Source organism: Poecilia latipinna, unplaced genomic scaffold (assembly GCF_001443285.1).
Source record: "Poecilia latipinna isolate Pla-1442-1.1 unplaced genomic scaffold, P_latipinna-1.0 Scaffold1005, whole genome shotgun sequence".
Classification (NCBI taxonomy): Eukaryota; Metazoa; Chordata; class Actinopteri; order Cyprinodontiformes; family Poeciliidae; genus Poecilia; species Poecilia latipinna.
Window position 1 is genome coordinate 32198 of NW_015113621.1, and position 25084 is coordinate 57281.

Consider the following 25084-nt stretch of genomic DNA (forward strand, 5'->3'; position numbering starts at 1 on the left):
AACAAATCTGGCAACCACTTTTGCTATTAAAGTGCATATATCTTAAGATGTATCTTATATTTATCTAAGCCACTTAGTTCTTGGTTGTCATTTCTTGCCTAGTTAAAGTCCATCCACAGTTTTAGCATTGTGCTTTCCAACATTCATCTGTTGTCTATAACAGCTTGTTCTTGCACGGTGATGGGAGACCACCTTCATTCTAATTTACAACAATTTCTTCATTAAACATAATCTTATTTATTTCTAGACCTTTAAACATACAATATAATAAAAATTAAAAAGTGCTTCTTTTGAATGTCCACCAACCACAAACTTAATAGACTGGCAAAAAAAAAAAAAAATAGCTGTCTACTGTCCAAAACCTAATTAATTAAGACAAATACTTAATTAATCAACCAACCAACCTCCATGAGAATCAGCCAACCAAGCAACCAAAGCAAAAACCACACCAACCAAGCCAAGTACAAATAGCAAACCAGCTAATCAACCAATCTACCAACCAACCAGTCAGTAACCCTCTCAGGAAAAAGCTAACAATTCAAGAAAGCAACCGACCAATCAAACAACAAACCACCAAACAATGCAAAAAGGTAGGGCTACTATAAGTTGTTATTCTAAGAAAAACATCCAGGCCTATAACCACTGGGACACTGTACCGTGGTGTCATTAAAAAGGTTCCCACAATTATAAAATCAACCCACAGTAAAACATGGTGGAGCCAGCACGTTACTGTGGGGATTCCTTTTCTTCAGATGGAACTGGGATTTTATTTTTCCAAAGTGAATGAAATCATGAAAAGATTTAACCTAAGACCTTCAAGTTTCTGCTAAAAAGCTAAGAATGAAGAGGGATTTGACCTGTGGGGTCCTCACTATCTGATAGATTTAAAAAATGTCTGCAAGGTACAGTCAGCAATTATTACCAAGCCATAATGAGAACCTTCATTAAATGACTGAATGCTAAAGCTGAATATATAATGGTTTATGGGTGTGCACACTTATGCAACCACGTTGCATAAAAGATCATTTGATCGCTCAGCTGCAAAAGTTTGAAAAAATTTTTTTAAATCATATAAACCTGTCATTTTACCAGGTTTAACAAGGTGTGAACACTTTTTGATCCACTGTACATCCTTTGTATTATTTGTTTTTCTTAATATCTTGGCTCTCTGTCATTTTTCTCTCCCGAAATAAAAGTGTCCCGTCACATGTCACATTTTATTCTTGCTTTGTGCAGCAAACACGTGGCATTTTGTTGACCTCCCCTTCGGTCAGATGTAATTGACCGAAACGTGACTGAAAATTTGCTCCACCTTCCGTTTCCATGAAAGACCCAGAAGATGAAAGGAGCCGTGTTTCGGATTACCAACCAGCCGCAGTCCAGATGAAGCTCATGTGGTCCATGTGAAAGCACCTGGCGTGGCGGCTGGCACCTCTCTGCTCTCTGAAACGTGCCGCTTGCAGAGGCTTTTTGCTGAGTTGCACTCAACTGCAATGAGAGACAGCTGTTTTCCTTTGCAGACGATGCTCTGGGTGATACGTGATCCTCACACACCAACACGGCTGCTCATGTGAGCGGTGGAAGCCCTTGTGTAAAAAAAAAAAAAAAAAAGCAGCTGCAGAAAACTGGAAGACCATATGGATCAATTAGGGGAAGCAAAACATATATACATTTAAAAAATGACATTGTGCTGTTCACTTCAGACACAGCTAATCTTAAATGTCATGTTTTCACTAGCTGGAAGAGGAAAATCATCACAATTTACAGAAATAAAAATTTCAATACATCAGTTTAGATCAGGAGTAACTGGAAAAATACCAAGGTCTGTGGGTTCTAATGGAAACCTTCGGGTCTGGAGTCTCTCGTCTTCCTCCAACCTACGGAGTTCAGGTTAGACCAGTTTGTTGGGCAATCAAACACAGTAACATCATGGTCATTGAGCTAGCTTTTGGTACTATTGGCAGCATCAGTATCTCCATACATCTTCTCTAAAAAGTCTTGGTAGACAACTGTGTCTGGACATCAGAAACCTGGGGGACAATAACCAGCAGACGACATGGCATCATCACTGACCTCACGCTGAACTTCAAGCAACATGGATTCTGCGCTTCTCATTCTAGGATCTTGATTTCCACATAAATGTAAACTTTACTGGGCTTACAACCACTGATCAACCAGTCCAGTCCTTTTTCTTTGGCTTGCAGTCTGGCTGTAGGATTCGTCTGTGTGTGGTGGACCTTCACCTTTCAGCGGGACTCTAAACATTTGGTCAGATTAGTTTCTGCACTCTAAATGCTGAGAGCATGCAGAAAAAAAACACAACCACCTGCAATTACAGAAAGTAACTGAGCCCAGACTGCAGTTGGTAAGGCCTCAGTTGCATATTATGCCCGCTCGGTTTTGATGGAAGAGGGCCCAGTGATCCTCTGGTCTCACCTTACTGAGCCCACAGATGGAGTAAGGACATATCTGTGACCTGACAGAGCTTCATGAGCTCCTCTGTGTGAAGATCAAACGGGGACATCAGGTGACAACCTTATGAAACTCCTCAGCAAATGCAGTAACTTGCTCACGCTCAGCGCCCTCTGCTGGCCAAAAAACACAGCAACTGTTTACCCTAAAGATTAATTTTGCTCCTCAAGTCTTAACACAAAATCAGCACCAAGCAAATGTTCAAAACCTCTAAAAAGTATTTCTTATGATCACCACGACACAATTGTTACACAAATGAACCATTATCCAAACTTTTATTGATGAAACTGTGGCCGATAGTTCATGACATAAAGCACAAAGCAGTTCCAGCAGTTTGAAAGTAAATACAATAATTGTGTTATTTCATGCTGATTCTTGAAGAAAAATTCAGCAACATTTCTCCATCAAAATTGAGGAAAGTACAATTACACCAAAATAAAACACACCTAGAATAATAACAAAAAATCCCAGCAGAGATAAATCAAGAGCAAAAACATAAAAGGCTGAACAAAAAAGTGATTTATTTCATTAAACAGGTGAGGATTCTGAGGTAAGTGCACTGTAGGGAAAATGTGTTTGTGGACTGAACTTCACAGCAGACAGAAGTTAGCTTTACAGCAATAATAGTCATTTTAAATGTTAAGATTATAAACCATCATTTCCTAATGTAAGATTTGCTTTTTGTGGAGATCATGGTGGATGTTCTTATCAGAAACCAGTAAACAAAAACAACACAAAGCAAGCATGGGTTATTTAGTGTTTGTCTTTAAATACAAAACATTGGGATGAAATGCAAGCTTTTATTCTTTTAGAATTTAGTTTAAGACAAAAACGTGTCTGTTTATCCTCATCCTTAACATGCATCATAATCAGACACAGTGTGACCTGTAGGAGGCGCTGTTTGTTATGTGCACTTTAAAAAATGAACAAATCCGGGTAAAAACAATATATGGGTAAAAACAATATATGAACGTGTTTGGGTGAAGGGGTATTTAAAAAAAATCTTTGACGAATCCTAGTTTATTTAAGATATAAATTTTAAGCTTATATTACATTTCACAAGAAAACAAAACCACTTTTAAACGTATACTCATCCATTGTAGACAATTAAGGCTGCGTTCACACTGCAGTCCGAAGTGACCCAAGTTAATTTTTTATAAATTTTTATTTCTTTTTGCCTTAATGCGACCTGTATATGGTATTTATATGGCAGTCTGAACAACACAGATTGGATTTTTTTCGAATGCGACCCAGACCACTTGGATATCTACCGATCTTTTCAAATGTGACCTGAATCCTAACAGCCAGATCCTGAACGTCACTGATACTCGACAAAGGTTGACAGATTCAGCGTCCTGATACGCGCAAGCGGGAAGAAAAACAACAACCATGACGGACAATAATGAGAATTAAGTTGCTCCGGTTGGATAACTTCAGAATCGCAAGCTATTCTCCACCGTTAGCATCCACGTTTACTTCCGCAAATGCTGAGCACTCCGGGTTTTTTTATGGCGGTTGGCAAAACACTGAGCACGCTCTGTGACGTTATTGCGCCCTCTACTGCGCATGCGGGACACTTTCGTTTACGGTTCACACCGGAGCACACATACAGGTCGCATATATTTGGAAGTGAACAACCATGCCAAAAATAAAAAATAAAAAATCTGATTCGACAAAAGTCGGGTTTGGGTAACTTGGGGCTGCAATGTGAACATAGCCAAAATTAATTTTATTGCTAGTTTCTCATGAGGAAAATCCACCAAAACATGCTTAGAACCTCATAGTCCTTGTTGTAAAGCACAACTTGCTCTTTCTATGTGTGAAATTACATTTTGCAGAGATTTCCCTACTTTGCAAAAGTATTTCCACAAATTAAGAACCAAAATCAGTCGTTGGCTTCAGATCAGCAGTACGTTGGGGGTGCAGAAGTAGACTTTCCTCTCCTTATCTGGCAGCTGCTGTAACACAGATAACAGAAGTAATGATGGAAAACAAGCTTGAATTGGAATTACATGATGTTTTCTAAAAAATCTCAAGACATCCTTTAGTCTGAAACAACGTAAACAATTTCTTCCTTTGCAAAATTCCTATGGCATGAATCCATTTCCTTCTGCAGCTTTGAGCCAAGGCAAGCGGTAGGGAAGGGGAGTAGGATACCTACCCAGATTTATTTTATTTTTTTAGGTGGCGGACAGGCATCAACACATTCCTCCAGCGTTTGGGCTGCGCTGACATTTACAGGCCTACACAATAGCTCCAGTCCAAAAGAATCAGTGTTTATGCAAGGAAGTCGCTATCTTTCAATCCCAGCTACTTGTTTTAGGGCGGGGGCGAGAAATCACAGGAAACACCTTCCGTTGCCCGGCAGAGCCGCCGAAGCCCGTAGAGCACAACGAGATATTAAAAGCCAGTGACTTCCCTGGAATAACTGGGAGATTGCGTCTGGAAGAAAGCGCTTGCGACAGGAAGCAGTGGGACAGCGGCTCACCATTTTCTTCGCCGCCCGATGACTTCACTCCCAGGAGCATGACTCCATCTTTGCTGCTCTCCGGCCTGCTCTGGAACGATGCACTGTGGGGGCAAAAGGCTGCATGATTATCTAGGACAAAATGTTTAAAAACATAATTAAGGCCTCACAGTAGCAAACGTACTTCTCAGTTCCGGTGTCGATCGTTTCTGAGGAGCAGAAAACAAGACGGTGACACGTTGGGTGAAGCAATGACTGATTAAACCTTGAACTTATCAAGTGAGGGAAGTATTTGAGAGAAAAGCTGGTTTGTACCTGTGTGATCGTGGACCTTCTTACTTTTGAATTTCAAGAAAAGAGCGGCGACACCTACAACCAGGGCAGCAGGCAGAAGAAGCCACCACAGCCGTTTGTCTGAACCTACAAGAGTAAAACATCCATCCAGTCTGACATGTCTGTTTAGTGAATCAGTAGAAATACCTCAACCAAGGAAAGAGATAAAACAGTTTACAAAGTGGGGCTGGACTTCTAATGTTGGATCCACTTGGGTTGAATCAATAAAACCCTTTACTTAATCAGTCCTGTTTGGTAGATTGGCACTCAGTATTGTTGTCTGAGTGCCAAGAAGAATCCCAGTTCAGGCTGTTTCTATAATGCTCCACTTTATATATATATATATATATAAGAAACATTAGAAATTTGAGTAACACTTTATTTGAAGGGGTGTGCATAAGACTGACATAACAGTCACGAACATCAACAAGTCTTTATGACTGTGGTTATGAAGTGTCATTCAATAAATAATGACACTTTTAAAGGAAAGTTGACACTTAATGCACTTTTTATGCAAATTTTCATAGAATGTTGCATTAAAAGGGTCATTATTGACTGAATAATGCAAAGTTTACACTTTTACTGGACTTTCAATGCAACTTTTAGTGCAACTTTGCATTAAAAGTGTCATTATTTACAGAATGACACTTCATGACAACCGTTGTAAACAGTTATGTCATGTTCATGTCAGTCTTATGCACACCCCTTCAAACAAAGTGCTACCAAAATTTCTTCTAAATAAAAGGGAGAAAGAGAATAAAGACAAGGAGAGAAGCGGGGCAAGACATTAAAAGAGAAAGAAGGATAAGAAGAATACAAAAAAAACATCCTAGAAGTCTGTTTCTCCACCTGCAGAAAGAAAACATGCATATACGACAACTTAACTGAAAAGTACATGGTGCTAATTAATACAACATATATTTAGTGGCAACCACAGCCCAATATATTCCACTAGGTCTAAGGGAATTAAGCTAATCTCATGTAAAAATTAATTGATTAACTGCGATTAATTGCCTTAATGTAGTTCAGTTTCACTAGCAGCATCCAGGCCTTGTAAGAGTGTCTTTTGAATCACAAACAGAACCTGTGTGACAGCATGAAGTAGGCAGTGGGATCTCAAAAGGCAACACATGATGCTCCGATTGAAAAATACTCAAGAAGAGATGAGAAACAAAGTCCCTGACTTCCATCAGTGTGGCTAAATTAATTAGCCAGAATTATCTGGATGACTCCAAAGACTTCTGGGAAAAATACCGAGGCGTTTGGAAGGTAAAACTAACTATAAAACATTATTTATTTAATCTGAAATTGAGCAATAAAAAAACTACTTTTTCATAGCACCAGTCACCTTTCCAGATGTTTCATTGGTAAACTGCAAAATGTCACATGTCACAACATTCAGAAATTAAACCAATCAAAATGCTCGGCCGCCAGCCAATCAGCGAAGTTCTCTTTCACATCATTGATTAAAAAAAAAAAAAAAAAGCCATACGTTTTGTCAACAAACAAAAGTTTGGTGTTTTTAAGAGTTTTCTCTAAAATGTCACAATATTTGTGAGGTTGGAGGAGAAGCAGGTCAATCAAAATGTTAAAAATGTATCTGACAGTTTTAAAATAGGCCGGTAATGTCCGACTGTCCGTCTTGATATTTAAATGATACATCAGTGTTATTTTAATCATCTACAGCGTTGTAAAGCATTGAACTTACCTGCAGCTTTCTGCTCAGCTGCTTCCTTTTCTTGCCTTTCACTGGATTTCTGTTCTCTGTTCCCGCTCATGTTATTTGCTGCTGTGGCTGAATTAATTAATGAAACTGATGTTACCTTAAAATTAGCGATTCTATAGAAAGAAATTAAATAAAAATATAAAGAGAACATGCACCGTACCATCAGTGGAGACAGTCGAATCTGTGAACAGCAGGTATAAATTATTTTTTTAAACACAGTAAATAATAAATGTCTTCAGAGCCAGGTAATCTTTTAAACCAGGTTGCTACACTTAAAAATTGCAACCAGCTTTGCTTTATCCGACCCACATGGTGGAATCGTTTCTCACCTTCAGTCGCTTTTGTGTCGTTTGTTTTAGGCGGGGAACTGGGTTTCAAACTTGGAGCGGTCAAAACTAATACAAACAGAAAAAACAAGACATCTTTCAAGCACCACATCGCACATTGAAATGTTCTTTTACATCAACGTCAGGCCACAAGATGTAGAGAAATAAAAGCAAGAAAATTAAAGAAACAAAACCAGTAAAATATCAAGAAATGTCTCACTTTGGTTGGTGGTTTGATTGTTGTTTGTCCTGTTCTGGCTGGGTGGTTGAGAAGTCATCGTATTCGTTGAAGATGTAAGATCATTTTCTAGAAAGAAAGAAAAAAGAAAGAAAGGAGACACCCTTTACTATTATCCAGGTAACTATTGGTCATGTTTTCCATATTTATCACTTTCTGAGCCAAACATTCTCTCAGAAACTGCTTTAATAGTCTGGCGTCCAATCCCCAGAGTGTCTAGATTTTTATTTATTCAATGTGACAAACCAAGACAAAGTAATGTTTGAAGTTTGAAACAATATTTCAAGCTTTGAACATAAATCATAAATCTGCCAAGAGTAAAGTCATTAATGAAAGAAATGTTGTCACCATCCTTGTCGTCTTTTAGCCTTCATGCTAACACGACTGAACCTAAAATGTGGACGTATTACTTCAAAACAAATGATAAAATGTACGCAGTCTCCGATTACAAATTAATTAAAATATCTATGAGCAAGAAAGTAAAAAATATGGAGGAAGAGTGTAGAATGACTCAAAAACAAACTTACGTTTAGTGGTGGAGTCTTTGGGAACAGGTGTGGTTGTCAACAGAGTTGATGTGATGGTAGCTGTTAAAGATGAGGCTGTTGTTGGACTTTTTGTCATTTGTCCTTTGAGGGATTAAAAACAAGAAAATACCAAGAATTGAACGGTACATATAGCGCATAATATCAAATAACTGTCTTTAGATTTAACAAGCTTCTACGATTTGTTAGTGCTTGTTGACAAATCTACCAAATGAAGTAAAGACACTTTAATTATCTGAACTACTTTACTCACCGGGATCCTCTGGATTTGATTCATGTGACAGATCTGTGAAGCAGCAGAAGCAGGACGGTTATCTCAGAGAGAGGAGCTGCTATCGCTTTCATAATTTGCTCCGTCTACTGGGACTTTAAGGTTTCAATTTGCCCAATCTAAACCAGAGTGATGCTTTGTTGTTGGATCCAAGACTTTGAAGGGAAGATTGCATCTCTGGGACAGTTTTGAAAAATTGGATAATTTGGAAGGGGGCGGTACGAGCGTCTGCTCAAATCCAGGATACGAGGGAGAAAGTGGATGGATGCACTGATACAGTCACATCAGAAAACAAAGTTATTTATAAATATACATGATAGGTTTTTATGCATTTTGAATATATCTAGTATTACTGAGGTATATTTAGTTTTGATGTGCGTTTTTGTACACTTGAGGTTAGTTTTAAATAGTTTGGACATTAAAACTATAAACTAGATGGAGAGTGCAGTGTTTTTACCAGGACTGAATGTTCACATCTGCATTTCTGTTTTTAAAAAGAGGACAGTAATAAAGTGAACTTTCTCCTGGTGTTAGAATTGTAGCACAGCTAGCTGCAACATGAGCTTAGAAAAGCAGCAGTTTAAAGGTTGTGGGATTTTTTTTTTTTTTTTAAGAATGGGTTCACTGATTCTTAGATGTAGGTAGATAATTACTATACATCGGATCCTCAGTATTTACGGACCACACCTGCTTGCTAAGAGCTAAAATCGGCGATTTGAAGTACTTATGACTGCCTATTCCAATAGTTTAAACACCAAATTTAAATTAATATGCATTAATACACACAGTAGAAATCATCCTAGCTACTTTAATGATTATTTCTTGCAGTTTCCAGTTCCACTTTTGCTGATCTAAGAAGCTATGACTAACGTCAAAGCAATGCACCTCTGTTCATAGGATTGAAAAACTGAAAAGTTAAGAATGGAAGAACTGAGGGCTACTCATCACAGTTGGACCTTATTAAAGAATATAACGTGAATTTATTAAACTTGAGAAGTTTGCTGGACTATATTTTTCATTTCTATACTCACCAGCAGTCGTGTTCACTGGAGATGTTGTGGATGCCCCAGATGATGAAACTGAAAAGCAGAGAGATGGCTAAAGCTAGAGCAACACATTAAAGAGTTGATTTTGCTGGTACAATATATTCCAACTGAAGGTTTTTAACATGTTGCCATGTTTTAACACGAGCCAGAACATCCTGGTGTTGTCAACATCCTCCTCCACTGAGGTCATAGAGAAACATTTAGGACCAATCTGGCACAGAAACGCAAGTCCCACTTTCTATTCGTCCGACATTTCCTCTGACATGTTCTCTATTTTAAGGTTCACGCTTCATTTTTTGCAGGATTCCTGTTTGGCAGAGCTTGAAAAGTCAAAGACAAAGACCTGTATCTTCTGTCAGGCTGAGGAGGAAAAGTCAAGACAGTCGTGGCTTTTTGGTGTTTTATGGATGGACATCCTCTTTACTAAGTGAGAAGCTGCATCCTGTTGCAGACAGACAATTGCTGGCCCACTGGCCTGCGCCAGGCTTCCTGTCTTAACCTCTGTCTGCGCCAACTTCATTCATATTCACCAGCAGATAAGAGACTGGGCAGCGCAACTCAAACAGTCAACTGTCTGGAAGGTTATATCCTTAAAAACATTTAATCCAAGTGAGATTTAACCAAAAAGATTCATAACTCTTTTTGTGCTTCAATGAATTGTATTTGCATTTTCTGTTACTGACCGATGCAAAGCAGCGCATAAACGTGAAGTGGAAATTCTTTCATAAATAAAAATCTGAAAAGTGTGGCATTCATTTGTTGAGATTGTCTGTAAACATCAATGATTTTCAGACCTTTTCACAGATTGTGTTGGACTGAGGTCTGGACTTTCACAGACATGAGTATTCTTTGTTATAGACAGTGGTGGACAACGCTAACTTAAAAGTTTGTTGCGCTAATGCTACATGGCATTTAGTGGAAGCTAATGCTAAGACACTAGCTTCAGTTCACATTGTACCTGCCCTTGAAAGATTACAAACCTTGAACATCTCAACATAATTCAGATTATTCCGAGATGGCATTAGACATTTTTATGTTTACATTTTCATCTCCTCTGTGCGGATCTTATTTTGTTCTTGCATGTCTGTTGTTTTAGAGAAAATCATTGAGGAAAAAACAGAGCCGTGGTGTAAACTTCAAAAGAAGAGCATAAATATAAACATGCAACTATTTGAAAGATTCTTAGCAGCAGATAACCAAACCTTCAACAAACATGTTGAACTTTATTTGACTGAAGGTTTATAAAACACTCAAGCAAATTAGTGCTTTAGGATTTATCTGGAAAATTTAATTTGGAACAGGGGTGTCTAAACTTTTTGCAACAAATTCCAAAGTTGAAAGCAACCAGGGGCCATATTGCTTCTACAGCTTAAAGGACAAAATAATTTTGTTGTGAATTTTATTTAATAAATTAAACAATAAGGAAAAAAAAGGTGGACAATTTTCTTTTGTCTTAATTAGCTTTTTAAGATTTTTTTTTAGTTTATTTGGTCTAGAAAAACTTTTAGTCTATTCCAAACAAAAACTAGAACTTATTTTTGTTTTAGAAAACCCTCCTCTATTAACCAAGTTTAGTAGAAGAAGGTGCTCTTGTCCATTTTTTAAGTAAAATATTGCTACATTTTTATAGCCCCACTTACTATGAAATCAAAAGCGACTATTAAAAAACATGTTGTACCTAACACTTTCCACTGAATTTTTCAAGGAAATTTTTATGCTAAAACGTGACTGAAGTGTCCACTATGGGGCCAAACTGGTATCTTTCTTTTAGCTGCATTCTGGGGCCACGTGAAATTGTTTCGAGGGCCACAAATGGCTCCAGGCCGCACTTTGGACACCCCCTGATTTAGAGGAAGCTAAGTGTGCTAAAAGTTTTCAGTTAGCAAAAGTGCAAAACAAAAAAAAATTAGTTCTGCTATTGGCACGTAAATGTTCTGCAGAAATATCTGTGAATTTGCAAATTTTCCACAAATAATTTGAAGCCACATTCCACGGAAAAATCTACAAACATTGAACTTTGAATAGGCCAGCTCCACTGTAGCTCTGAATGTTGGTTGTCATGGTGAACCTCCTCTAAAGTAAAAGTCTTAAATCTGACAGGTTTTCAACCAGGACTGCTGCGTCCATGTCGGACCAGCTTCCTCGTCTCTCCTGAATAGTAATAATCACCAAAGCATGACTCTGCCGCCACCGTGTTTTACCTCTGGGTGACGCGTTCACAGTGAAATCCTTCTCTCACACATTTAGCATATTGAACGTAGGGCAAAAAGTTCAAATCTGCTCTTATCTGATTAAATCATCTTCTTCTTCATGCGTCTCTCTACATGACTTGTGCCAAACTTTCAATAGGAATTTTTGTGACTTTCAACAACAGCTTTCTTCTTGCCAACATTTCAGTCAAGGCCATATTTATGGAAGTGATTGTTAATAGTTTATAATCTCCACAGATTCTCATTTCTGCAGCTCCTCCAGAGTTCCCCCCAGCCCCTCGACTGATTCTGGGGGGGAAAAAAAAAACCTTTTCTTGAATTTTAGACAGAAAATATTGATTTTCTTATTTAAAAATTGAATTTTTAAATTGTTTATTTGCATCTTTTAAAGTATTTCTAACATCACAAAAGAAGGCTGAAGAGTATAACTGAAAAATCTGCAGATTGCAGCCATTTTTTAATGAGATTAATAATTGATAAACTTGCAATCCCACACTGAAGACGCTTCAATACTTTTGCAAGATCTTTAACAAGTCCTGTAGATATTTGATGGCTGAAGCATTGAAGCTGGTAGGTTGGAAAAAAAAAAAAAGAAAAGGTGACCTTATGTTGATTTAACAAGGTCAAAGCTTGAGCCTGCACAGTTTCATTACAAAGCCCCGGCGAGGGTGTTTCCTCCAGATGTTTACTGCTGGAAGTCGGTTTGTTTCCATCAGGGACCTTTGTGGTCGCAGGACAATAATCTGTTGTTTCTGTGACAGGGGGGGCAGCCCGGTTCCCACTGGTTATCTGGGGTTAGATCACCTATCAGCCTGGCGCAGGGCTGCTGCGAGGAAAAACAAACCAGGAGCCAGTCCGTTTCTTCTCTCCCTCAGTCGGGTTCAACCGTATTCTCAAGGCTGGATGTCACACAGGGGGCGTCAAAAATAATAACTACAGCAAATTGGGACTTTGAAAAAGCTGCACAAGATTTTTAATTTCTGGAAACAAGATAAACTCAAAGTGTGAGTCTCTTCTTTGCACATGTGATCTTTATCCCGGCGAAAACCAAAACTAAATCGCACCCGGAGGAATGAAGTCTTAAAATAAACCAACTAGTAATCTAAAATTAAAGCATTGGATTTAACTTTCTCATTCAAATTAATTAGTTTTAGCCAATAAGTTTGAACCTACAGGATTTGATCCAATTTAGACCCTACCTGGTGCGGCTGATCCCAGCAGCAGCAGGATGAAAACCCTGATGGACTTCATGGCGACAGCGTGGATCTCCTCCGACTTCTTCTGCAGACTGGAGCTGGTTGGACTTTACGACAAAAAGCAAAAAAAAAAAAAAAAAAAAAAAGAAGGGGGGGGGTCCAAGCCTGGTCCCTCCGACGCTGATGCTTATTTTCGCACTTCCTTTACATAAAGAAGGGGAGGAAACACACTGGCTTCCCTTTCTGACGTAAAGTGGGTGGATGTGGCGAGTCGCAGCGCGGCCCCCAGTCCATTTAAACAATAATCTCTGTTTGGACCCGTCAGTCTGAGGCAACACCCATCGCTTATTTTTTCCTGCTCTGACAACGTCGGATGGGTTTGGGAGGAGACCGGGACGACACAGCAGCAATTTCATCAGCAATTACAGGAGATAAGCAAATGACTGCTGAAGAATCTGCAACATTAGAGATGCTGAGAAACTGTCATAGATGTGGACCTGCTGTTGAATGTGAGGATAATAAACCACCAGCTTGTTTTCTTATATAAACAATTAAAAACATGCCATGGTGTCTTACTGTTCTTCTGGAGCAACGCCTACAGATAACACGTCGCCGTGTTGAAGTGGATCCACTTTGAGAACGCTTTTTGGCCACTTACAGATTTATTGCTCCTTTCATTAGATCGTCACACCAACAACATTTTTAAGGTTTCATTTCACCAGCCACACCTGCAGAAACCCGAAAGTCTGAAACATTACATGTCAGACAACCAAAATCAGGTTGAAAACCCCCCATAAATAAATTAAAGAAAAGGTGAGAAACAAAGTTATTTGCATCAACAGATCATTATTGACTCCAGAGAAGAACCACAGGGGAATCATTATCCACAAATGGAGAAAACAGGAAACGGTGATGAACCCTCCCACTGAAGTGACTTCAAAACGGATCATCCAGGTCGTCCCAGAAGAACCCAGAACCTCCAAATCCCTCACTGAGGCCTGCAGAAATGAGTCAACAACAAAAAAACTGAGCGACATGCTGTCTATTCAAACGGAGAGCTCCAAATTAATGTCCATTCACCGATTTAGCGGATCATTATGTTAGCGTTTGTGTGTACTGATAAGGCTGCAGAGAGATTTATGCACTAATTTGAATTTCTTGGTCGTTGTAATACTAACGTTTTAACTCAGGAAGAGTTCAGAAATCAATATTTGGTGGAAAAACCAGGAGGCTTTCAGTGGGGTTCAGTGCAGTGGGCTCTTCACTTTTTTCCAAGAGTTTTATGTAGATGGCATCATCTGAGAAGAAGAGTTGTTGAACATTTACTCAATGCATAGCTGTAGCATGACTCTGCTAACTTTACCTGAACTCATCCCTGCAACTTCAAGTCCGCTGAATAAAAAAATGTCGACAACCCAGAAGACTTTTGCTACGATATTCTGTCGACTGTTTGACCATAGCAGTAGCTTGTGGAAACAAAATCTGTGAAAACTGAGCCTGGAAAAGGATGTGGAAGGAAAATATTCAGAAACCTTGACTATATAAAAAACCCACCCATCATCTGCTCATGTCTTTGGCTGTGGTTTGTGTTGACTTATTTTTTTTCCCTTGTGTACCGTTCGTCTGAACCGAATAGGTAGGTGCCGACTTGGTAGAGGGGAAGTTGCTCTTTGGCAGGTTTTCAACAAAGGTGTTTCCTCCCCATCAACCTCTGTGACTTCTTTGATTAAACTTGGAAGACAAAGCCAAGAATACACAACCCTACTACCACGCAAGAATCACAAATATCCGCTCCTTCGCTCAAATACTTTCACACACCTCACTCCCAAACACAAGACTGTCTTCTGCAAATGTGGAAAAAAAAAAAAAAAACTAAGCGATAAGCAATTTCTCAGGTTTTATTTTTTCGGCTTTGTTCAAAGCACAATACTCGAATCAGAGGAAGTGAAGGCTCACATCCTGTTTTTTGGGGATCTTTATTTTAAAAGAGCGAGGTTTACAGCAAGAGAACGTGTGGACCGATTGTCAGCTTCACAATGAGGAAGGTCTTTGCTTTGGAGAGCGAGAGCTGCCAGAGGATCTCCTGGGACACATGTTTACAGGTCCTGCTTCAAAATGTTAATTATGCAACTTAAAACTCATCACAATGGGAAACTAAAGACATAACGCTTTCTACTAAAATCTTTCAGAAGCTTGTTCATCCCATTGATTTTGGTTTGTAGTTTCTGAGCAAATTGCTTCTCAGCGTAATTCAGGCTTGAAATTTGGTCAGACGTCTCATCAGAAATGCTACATTTGATTTTTTTTAAATAGTTCTCGACCAAGGAGAAAAAAGGTAATTTTTCAATTTGGTCAAGGTTTGAAGCCTGGAGGAAGAGTGGAAAAAACACATTGTGGTCCAGCCCTGGTGATATTGGTCCACTGTGTTTTATCAAGTTCAAAGACAGCAAAATACGGAGAAGATGGTTGACGTCACAGCTAGCAATGCGGGCGAGCTAAAAGTGAAGCTGGGTTATTTAACTTTCATATATAATAAAGCTTTTCCATATTTGTTAAAACCGTCCTCAGTAAACCTCTGGCACACACTGCTAAATGTGCTCATGACGGTGAAAAAGACTTACCATTACAGAAAAGCTGTCTATCCGCCATCATCGGTGGCTAAGCTAACTAGCGTTAGCATTCGCGGCGACCTGTTACAGTGAATGACAGCAAACCGGAAGCTCTGATCGTGATTGACAACGTATTCATGTCTATGATTGACAGCACTAAAACACTCCTTCTGGCTCTGATTGGTTGTTTCTGAGCAAGCTGCGCATTTCTGTAGTTAGCACTGGGAAAGGGCTAACTTTTTAGCACTACAGGAATATCTAGTCGTAATCTGTTAGAAAATTACTTAGTTTTTTAAAATAGCTTATCTGTCTCATAAACTATCATGACATAGTGACAGTTTTATGTAAAAAACATATGTTTTTAATAAAAGTTGAACCAGATTTCTACAGTACAAGTGTATTTAAACCTGAGCAGCAAAAGCACTGTTTAGGCCTATTGGTTCAAATGTTTCTTATTTTTCTCTACACTATACCATTTTGGAGGAAAACACACCAAACTTGTGAAATTTCACTATTTTATTGGAATTAAAAAATAGTCGGGACCAAACAGGACAAACGTTATATAGGCTAGAGAGCTGAAAATTTGTACATACTTAGAAACCTCTGAAACAAGAAAGAAAAGTCTAAAGTCCAACAGGAAGTTGACCATTTTTGGTTAAAAGGCTATTTTTGGGTGTTTCTGACTATTCAGACATGTCAAACTTTCAACAAACTCCTTTTAGGGAATATGAGCTATCGGCTTAATTTGGTCAACATGTCCATTTATTGACCAAGTATGTGGGATTAAAAGTTATCAAAAGGTTCAGTTTTTGTGAATGGAGCTCACATGAGTCTCCAGCTCGATGCTGCTTGCAGCTTACATGTTCTGAGGTGTAAAGTTGAAATTTTCTGAATGTTTTCATTAGCTTTAAGCAATAGCCATCAAAATTAAGATAAATAACTTAATTGAGTTAATGTACTAAATCTGTATAGTATAAAATGTTGCACGTTTTGTATTGAAATACTGACAAATACATCAAATACATTTAGTACTACAGTAGTACTCTGTCTTATCAAGATGAACTTGTATATTTTGGTGTGTTTTCAACATAAAACAAAACCTTTAGATAAATATTACTAAAATGTCATACCTAAGGACAAATTTACAAAACTAATAATTTGACACAAATGTTCTCCTGTACTTTAAATTGACCTGGAAACTCTACACTTAAAAATACAAAAACAAAAAACAACTTAAGAGTTCATATACACTCACACCCAACACAGGTTTCATTTCATGTTGAAATTCATGCACATTTTTATTGAACAGTTATATAAAATACTTCTCATAGTTGCAAGTGCATGCCTCATCATCATCATCATCATCATCATCATCTGCCAACAGTTTTCGGAGTTAAATTACAAAAAGCAAGGCTTCATGTCGTGTAGTGAATTACTTGGGCACTTAAAGCAGTTCTTTAAAAAAGATCTAAGTATATATATGTATATATATATTTTGTTGTTGTTGTTTCATCTTAAAGTATTGAGCAGTATCAAACCTGTAACTGATATACAAAGCAAAGTTCCAAATAAGATTATAAGAGGAATCAAATTACACTTTCTGTGGCACAAAACAAACAAACAAAAAAAAAAACTTAAAACAACAAAAAAAAGATTTTCACTTTTTATAGGACACAAACAGCTAATCATGCATTTTTTTTGGGAGATCCACATGTGACCACACACCCCACGAGAATTGCCAAACATGCTTAACTGGACTGAATGCACTCACAAGCGCAGGTTAAAAATAGGATTTCTCATCCGTCTTCGATAATGAAATGCTTCAATTACAAAACAAAAGGAGAGTCAAAGGCATAGAGCGTCTTGGTGTTAATTCAAAGTATGCAAGTATACGTTTCCAGTATATGTTCACTAAAGCGCAATATATCAAAACAGGCCTCCACAGCCAAGGTATTCAGGTTTTCTAATTCCTTTTGATTTTTATAAAACATGCATAGGCAGACACTTTATTATCATACTCAGTTTTTTTTTCTTACACAATATAGGTTCTCTATTTTTACTTTGTTCGCAATACTTAAAAAGAGAAAAATTTAACACTCAATTCCAGCAAGCCACAAAAAAAACAAAAAAAACCAAAACAACAACAAATAAAATATTCCCCTCCCCACACCCCAAGTCCCCACCATTCAGATAGAGACAAAAAATAAACATATCTGCAGATGATAGATAGGTAAGTGTAAATTCCAGTTATGAAACTCAAGAAAATAGGTATTAATTACTGAGTTATTTAACCATTATACAGAAAAATCAGGTTGAAGCACACACCAAAAGAACCTGAGGTAAGCAGAATATGTACAAAAACCATAAAACGTTCCATTATTTGGCATTTTGACAACATTGCAACATTCTTTTTTATATATATATATATTTTTAAGACTGCCTAATTAATTTCAGAGCTATTTTATAAGAGTAGCAAAAACAAAAGTCATCAATAAATAGTCCTTATTTAGTTTGTACACCCTTATATCTTTAAAAACATCGCCTTTCTCATGTTCTGTCCTTGTCTCTTTCTCTCTCTTTTTTTTCTTTCCTTTTTTTAGTGCTGTGTTCTTGTAAACGTACAATAGTTAGTAAGAAGTTACACGACTTTCCGTTTCGGTGTAAATGAGAAAAAGGGTCGTTTAAGAAAAATAAAATAAAAACAAACCACACAAACTCTACGGTCTCTCTCTCTTCCCCGTTTCTCTCTGACGGACTGTGATGGTGAGGCGCGGTCGGGCCGACCGCTCGGAAATGTGACCCGGCAAATAACTTAGCGGATTTGACTAGGAACTAATATTATGAAGGCATTTTAAAAGACTAGAGCAAGTGAGATGACCCCCCAGGTTTCAGCCACTGCTGCCTCCCCCAACCACACTCCAGCCCCCCCAACGTTCCTCCTCATCCTCTTCACCCCCCCCTGCTGCGCCTCCTGTGCGGTGGCGGGCCGTGGTGAGGCTGGGGGCCAGGCAGCCCCGCGGGCCGAGGCGGCGCCTGCTGCTGCTGCTGGCCTTCACTGGATGCTGCCTCCGCTGCCGGCGCTGGTGCTCCCCTTGGAGTCCGTGCCGTTGGTCTCCGAGGACAGGGCCCGGTTGAGCGAGTTGAGGCTGGCGTCCGAGGGCAGTGCGTCCCGCCGCGGCGGCATCCTCTCGTTGATGCGGTCCAGGCCCTTGGCCTCCTCGAAGCTGGTGATCTTGTGCTGAGGGGAGAAGCCTTTGATGGCTGTTGAGACGTGGAGGGGGGAGGGAAAGCGGAAAAGACGAGGAAATTAGAGGCGGTTTTAGAAGGGGAGGAATAAAATCGTGAGAATCATAAAAGTAGCTGATCTTGAAAACTGGAAATGAAAACAAGAGTTTGTCCAAGACAAACAAAAATAAATAAAACTAAAGCCAAACCTTGTGCTAATAATGAGCGCAGGATGATAGTCTTAAAGTCACCTTTACGAAAATGTTCATGTTCACCTTCTGGGTAGAGTTACATGAGAAATTATTCATAAATTTCTCAAGCTTTCCTCACATGACCTCTGTGTTTATGCTGCCTTTTCCTCACGCTGCGTTTCCATTGTCACAATTTAACATTTCAAAAATAAATTTGCTTAGTTTTCATTTTTCGATAAAAAGGTTTTGCCGCTATGATGAGGTATTTTATCGAAATGTATTTATTTTATTTATTTTAATTACACAAATCACATGAACAACCGGATGTTGTTGGCGCAAACCACAAAGAGGAAGAAGAAGACAGGAAGTAGTAAGAGGATGATGGCGCATCATGCTCTGTAATGACTTGTAGTGTGAACAAACTTACTTATTCACTTGTGCCTTTCTAACTTAATGGAAACACTGTAATGGCGAAATTGTGTTTTTGCACCATTTGCGGAATATTGTCAAAGTTTTGCACACTGCTGATCCACCTCATTTGCTTTTGCTGCTCCTCTTTAAGACTGTCTGTGATGGGATCGTTGTAGATCATTTGAGGGCTTCATGTTTTTTTTTTCCTTAGAAAGTGTAAACAGTCCGCAGATTCTGTGTGCAGCCATGTTTGTTTCCCGGATGGAGCCAATGAAGAAGCCACCGCTGACGTTATCTGGATAAACTTTGCTTTTTTCTGTTAGAAAATGCACCTGACTCGGCAGTGCTTCTTTGCTTTTCTTCTCTCTCTGAATGAAAAGGTCACTGATGGAGTGATGCAATAATTATCTAATATCAATTAAAAAAGCTACAAGTTTCACTGGTAAATTGTTTCACATAACATTTTTCCAGTGTTACAAGTGAAATAATCTGCCAGTGGAACTAGTCAATAATTCAACATTAAGTCAATATTAAGCTCCTACTAAAAGGTTATTTGTAATTTTGACTTTTGTCAAGACATTTGCACTATAAATTAGACCAAAAATACTTGGGAAGAGTTTGTGTTTTTTGCAGTGCATAATTGTATTTTATTAAAATGAATCTCTTTACAACTTGAATTCAAAGTGAATGTGAAGAAGAGCATTAAAATGTAATGTAGCAACAGCTCAACACGCATGTTTAACTGTTGCTCCTGTGAGTTTATTTGGTGTTTTCTTGGGTCTTTTAAAGGTTTGCCATATTACAATTTCTTGCTTATTTGTATAACAAAATAGCTTCTCATGCGACTCTACCCAGAGAAAATTGTAGCTACTTTTACCAGAACTGTTGTTTTACAACATTTCAATAAACTTCCACATAATTAAAACTGTTTAAATGTGTTGTAGAAACATGTACCATACTTAACCTCATTTTATTTAACAGAGCGTCACTTTGACATCATTTATCAGATGAAAAGAGAAGAACAAAAGGATCAAATGATCCTCCTAAAGCTATAACAAGGGGCTGCTGGCATCAGGGTCGACAGGTTTTCACTTTACCACTAAAATATGCTTTACAAAGAAAATCTGAAGTACGTAGAACATGTTGCTCTGCTGTTTTTTTTTGCTTTATTTTTGTTCTGTTTCGTGGTAAGTCTTGTGTTTTCAGGCAGTATATAAAAACAAGAAAACTCTAAGACAAAGCCCGAGGACCCCAAACATCCAGATCGCCCTGTCGTCACATCACAGTTTGAAAAGGAGAAAAGACAATGATCAGAGACACACAGAAAAATAAAGGAGAACAAAGGGAGGAGGGGAAAAGAACAAAATAATAGAGTGGAGTCCACTGAGACACAACCACAGAATAGAAACCACGTTGAGACTGAAACACTACAGACACTTGACGGTGCTAACGACTCGCTACGTCTGCTTGGAGCATGCAGCAATTAGGATCTACCAGCAGCTATGAGGGATGGAAGTCACCAGGAGGCCTAAACGGAGCAAAAGCTTTCACATTTCATCACTTCCACCTCTCATAAAGCCTCTTTGCATGACGCAAAAGAAACAAAAGATGACCCTCTGTTAAGACGAGGAAGCAGGGGGCGTCATATATTCTACGAGGAGGGCATGATGGGTAGCGTAGTTGTGTTGCTGCATAGCACAGGTCAGACACAGGTTATTAGCAGCTCACAGGAAGGAAACACGACACAGCAGGGCCACAGGAGACCGACATGGAGAGAGAGAGAGAAGCAGAGAAGAGTCTGGACACTACAGTGGACTGTCCTCTGTGGGGTTCGAGAGGAAGCGCCCGACAGGTTCAACGTAAATAGCAGCTGGCGCACTACTATTTAGCTCGCAGTTGAGGTTGTTCTTGCGCAAACCAAGGAAAAGCGGTGCAGGTAACAGTTTGTTTTTCCTTTCCAAAAAGGGGAGAATCTAATGCAGATTTCTCCCCGGGAGCTTTGGGTTTCCAGCTCGGAAAGCGATTGGAGGATAAATGCAACAACAATGCACAACTGCTTCAGCCGTTTCAAAGGGGACGAAATACTAAGAGGCTTTCATAGCAAGATTTCATAAGGTTGTGTGAGGGCAGCGCAAGAGGTAGACGATGAAGCTGAGTCTTCATCAGAGGAAATGTGACTTGGCGTTTATAGTGCAAAAAGTTTTCCAAAAAGACAGACTTGCTTGTAAGCTTCAAAAATGCTGCTGATCATCACTTCTGCAGGCATCATTAAGGGGCTTCTTTGGGGTTTTTCTTTAGACTTTGGCTGCTTTTTTGTCTCCTGTGGACTTTAAAACCATCAGTTCTCAGGTGTTTTGTCAGGACTTGATTCTTTTCTTTTAATTATTCCTTTCCCCCCCATTTATCTGGACGCAAACAGGGCTCTTGAGAAGAACTTGTTCCTGTTATGATCCAGAAAATCCTTTGGAGCAGGGAAATAAATGTCTCTGTCCTGCAGTGGTTTGTTTGCATCCCCGCTGCAACACACCTGGATCAAATAAATGGTTAGTGACCAGACCTGTTCATTTGACTCAGGCACGTTGGAGCAGGGATGCATCCAAAGGTTGCAGGAGAATGGCACCAGAGGACTGGAGTGGGAGTATGAAATAAATCAACTATTAGCTTTACTACTCTTTTTCAAATGCACTTTTTTGACTCTAAATTAGAAAAGCACCACATTAAATGGATAATAATGTCCAATCTGGAACCACAGGGAAGAATTGTTTACCGTTTTAAACAGAAAACTGTTTTTAAAAAATAGGAATATGTTACAAAATGAGTAGCAACACAGAAAAGTGAGTGAAATCCATGAGAGTAAACATTCCCTTTGTTTTATTTTCCACTACAACAAAAAAAAAAAAAAAACGCTATCGTTAATTTGGGTTGACACTGAAATGGGTTGGAAATTAATAAAAAAGAAGCAGCTAAAGTCAAAAGAGAAACTCTGAAAGGCAGAGGAAATGTTGGTCCAGCACATTTTAAATAATTACAAGAATGTCTGGCAGTGTGGAAAGAAAATACAGACATTTGTTGCGATTTAAAACTTCTGCACAGTTCTGTAAAGTATTGCAATCTCTGACTTTACTAGCGCTCTGTTCTTTGAACAAAAACCCTTAAAGGGTATTTCTGAAATCCCTAAGCATTTATTTGGTTGTGTTTTCACAAGAAAGCAATAATTGACGCATAAAATCAGGTTTTTAAGGAGCCACTGTGTTTTCCAGGAGGCAGAAATTCACGGCAGCGCTTCCAGAAGACCTGATAATACCCACATATTCACACCTTCCACATTTTGTGAGCGTGAAAAATGAGTTTCTTCAAGTGCAACTACGTCTGACGGTTTTCTCGACGGTTTTCTCGCTTACCAGCGCTTCGAAAACAAACGTCGTTTGGCAATTCTTCTGAAATGCAACGCAGACATTTTCAGTCACAAACTCTGCAGTGACGTCTTGTCTTTTTGCTTTGCGCTCACCCGATTAATTAAAAAACAAAACAAAAAACAAAAAAAAACACACACACACACACACACACGCACAAAAAGAAAACAACAACAATAAATCACAGGGACAATCTGTGATCATGAAATCTCTGCTATGAAAAGCTGGTCCCCCTTTAAAACGTTCGACCACATGATCTAACGTACTTACTTCTTGCTCTAAACTACGCCACAGTTCTACTCAAGCACCAGCGAGATGAATGGAAGAACCCGGCCAAAACCCGCCCGCCCTCCCTCCCCCACCCCACCGACTGTCTATTGCCATGAAAAAGCAACAGAAGAGGGCGGCTAGACCCATTTACCTTCGTCAGCCTCAATAGCTTCAATAGTAGCTGAAGAGAAGAAGAGGGGGGTTGCAAAATGAACGAGAGAGGTGAGCAGGAGGAGGTCATTGTGTCCCAGGAACAAGTCAATGAGCAGCAAAGACAGCCAATAACGACAACAAAAGGTTAACGGCATCTCCACATTTCATGACAAAAGAATACGAGGATGTTAGCAAAAAGGGAGGAAGAGGAGAAGTGGCAGCAAATATCATGGAGAAAAGGGTTAAAGTTCAAGAAAAAGTGTCAAACGAATGAATGTAGTGGCAGGAAAAATAAATGAATCCTTAGAAAAAACAAAATGACACAAAAAATGTTGGAAAACCATTTGTTTCTGCTGGAAATGAGATTAGAAATACTGAAAACAAATAATCAGATGGACACAACAGGATAACACACGGGTTCAGCCTCTTTTGATGCTAAATATCAAAATCACTGGCCGAGCGTGAAGAAAACCTTCCAGCCACTTACCGATTACAAACCTGGGAGTTTTACATTTAGATAAAACACAACACAGACATGAGGAAACGGCACAAAGCTCCGAGACGATGAGCTCCAACTAAACCAACACCACAAATAAAAACGTGGCTGAGATGGAAAAATCACAGGTGATCGGCTAAATGAGGCGAGAGCCACGATGAGTCTACGCAATTCTGACGGTTTTACACATCCTCGTTAAAGAGCCTGTCTGAAGGTATTATTATTGATTTATTAATATGTTATCAGGTAAATATGCATGCAGTAGCATGTTTCACACTGACGTTTCTGGAAAACCCTTAGTTTGAGAACATTTACTGTAGCAAAAAAAAAAATAAAAAAATAAAAATTTACAACTCTAAAAATCCCTACAGAAACCTAAATGACTGAAGAATGGTTTATTTATACTTTAATTAGTTTTAGATGGCCAAAAAAGTTCAGAAACGTTTAATTGGTAATCCCGCAAAGTTAATTTATCTTAACCAAATATTTAAATAAAACAAAGACTCCAAAACAAAAATAAGAAACGATACAAAAAAAAAAAAAAAAATTTTGTGGGCACTGTTAACTAAGAAGTTGGTTACGCTAACGCTAAGGTGTTAGCGGGCACCAACATGTTAGTTAGCAGAAGCTAATGCTAAAGCACTAATTTCAATTATGCTGATTCGCATTCAAAACTACAGCCTGTAGTTTTACAGCAATGCATTCTGGGTAGAGAAAAACTGGAAATTCCTGTATCGCATCACAGGTGGAGAACATGAGGAGAGGAAACTGCTTAAGCAGTTTCAAAATAAGAGCATGAATGTAACCGGCTAGCTACTTGAAGGATTCCTAGCAGTCGATAACAAATACTACAGCAGATATCAAAGTTTATTCAACTTTAAATTTAATAAAGTTTACTTGTAAACATCCAAGTAAATTAGCGCTTTACAATTTATTCAGAAAAATTAGTTTAGTGGAAGCTAACTGCGCTAAATGTTTTCAAAGTTCAAAGAACCAAACAAAAAATTAGCTTAACCACCGATAAATCTGAGAAAGACAATTATTTCTTAAGATCAAATTTATCATTTTAATTTTCAGTAGTAAGATTAAACTAATGCATTGTTGTATAAATGTATTTTATTGGTTTTTACATGTTTTTTCTAGAGGGACAATGAGGCTGTAAATCTACAAAAACCTGCTTTTAAGTTGAGAACGAGGTAATTTTTGCTTTATCAATAGAATACAGATAATCCTAAAATTTCTTAGCAATAAAGCTTCTTAAAACCTGCAGAGAAGGTTTGTGAAACTGAGAGTGAACATAAATCTAAAGACAGAACATCTGAAGACAAAACACAGCAAAAATACTTGCACAACAACCGAATGTACCTGCAGTTTCCAGAGAGAAAGAGGAGAAAGAAAACACATGGGTAATATTTGAGTAAGACCAGTGGAAGAGAGCAAACAGGGACTGGAAAACAGAAGCATTAACGCCGGACGTTAAGAGAGG

General features: G+C 38.6%; 2 protein-coding genes across 7 annotated transcripts in view; both read right to left on the bottom strand.

Annotated features, from left to right (window-relative positions):
- Positions 1-2730: 2730 nt before the first annotated feature.
- On the bottom strand, positions 2731-13219 carry LOC106958669 (cell wall protein SED1-like). Of its 2 annotated transcripts, XM_015050689.1 has the most exons (13): positions 13039-13219; positions 12834-12937; positions 9410-9457; positions 8361-8393; positions 8090-8191; positions 7545-7631; positions 7328-7393; positions 7159-7179; positions 6981-7067; positions 5255-5359; positions 5124-5148; positions 4961-5043; positions 2731-4430 (listed from the first exon to the last, which is right to left on the bottom strand). In XM_015050689.1, exons 1-13 carry the CDS (start codon positions 13122-13124, stop codon positions 4417-4419), a joined length of 861 nt encoding a protein of 286 aa, XP_014906175.1. In that variant the 5' UTR covers positions 13125-13219; the 3' UTR covers positions 2731-4416. The 2 variants fall into 2 exon arrangements, with proteins under 2 accessions (XP_014906175.1, XP_014906176.1); XM_015050690.1 differs by lacking the exon at positions 8361-8393 and having other exon boundaries at positions 13039-13210.
- A 4639-nt stretch (positions 13220-17858) lies between these two features.
- Positions 17859-25084, bottom strand: part of LOC106958666 (serine/threonine-protein phosphatase 2B catalytic subunit alpha isoform) — a 105095-nt gene continuing 97869 nt past the window's right edge. For 2 of the 5 annotated variants that reach the window (XM_015050684.1, XM_015050685.1), the window contains 2 exons: positions 23101-23130; positions 17859-18700 (listed from right to left, as the gene is read on the bottom strand). In XM_015050684.1, the coding sequence (XP_014906170.1) occupies positions 18492-18700; positions 23101-23130 (239 nt within the window). In that variant the 3' untranslated portion in view covers positions 17859-18491. Of the gene's footprint in view, positions 18701-23100; positions 23131-23213; positions 24964-25084 lie in introns of those variants that run through there. The other 3 variants (XM_015050686.1, XM_015050687.1, XM_015050688.1) reach the window with 2 other exon arrangements.

Bases quoted from the DNA above. Each gene is read 5' to 3' on its own strand.
- LOC106958669 (XM_015050689.1), bottom strand. From the start codon at position 13,124: ATGGACTGGGGGCCGCGCTGCGACTCGCCACATCCACCCACTTTACGT. The intron at 12,938-13,038 runs GTAAAGGAAGTG...TTTGTCGTAAAG, and splicing joins TGTTTCCTCCCCTTCTTTAT to TCCAACCAGCTCCAGTCTGC. The intron at 7,394-7,544 runs GTGAGACATTTC...TGTTTGTATTAG, and splicing joins CAATCAAACCACCAACCAAA to TTTTGACCGCTCCAAGTTTG.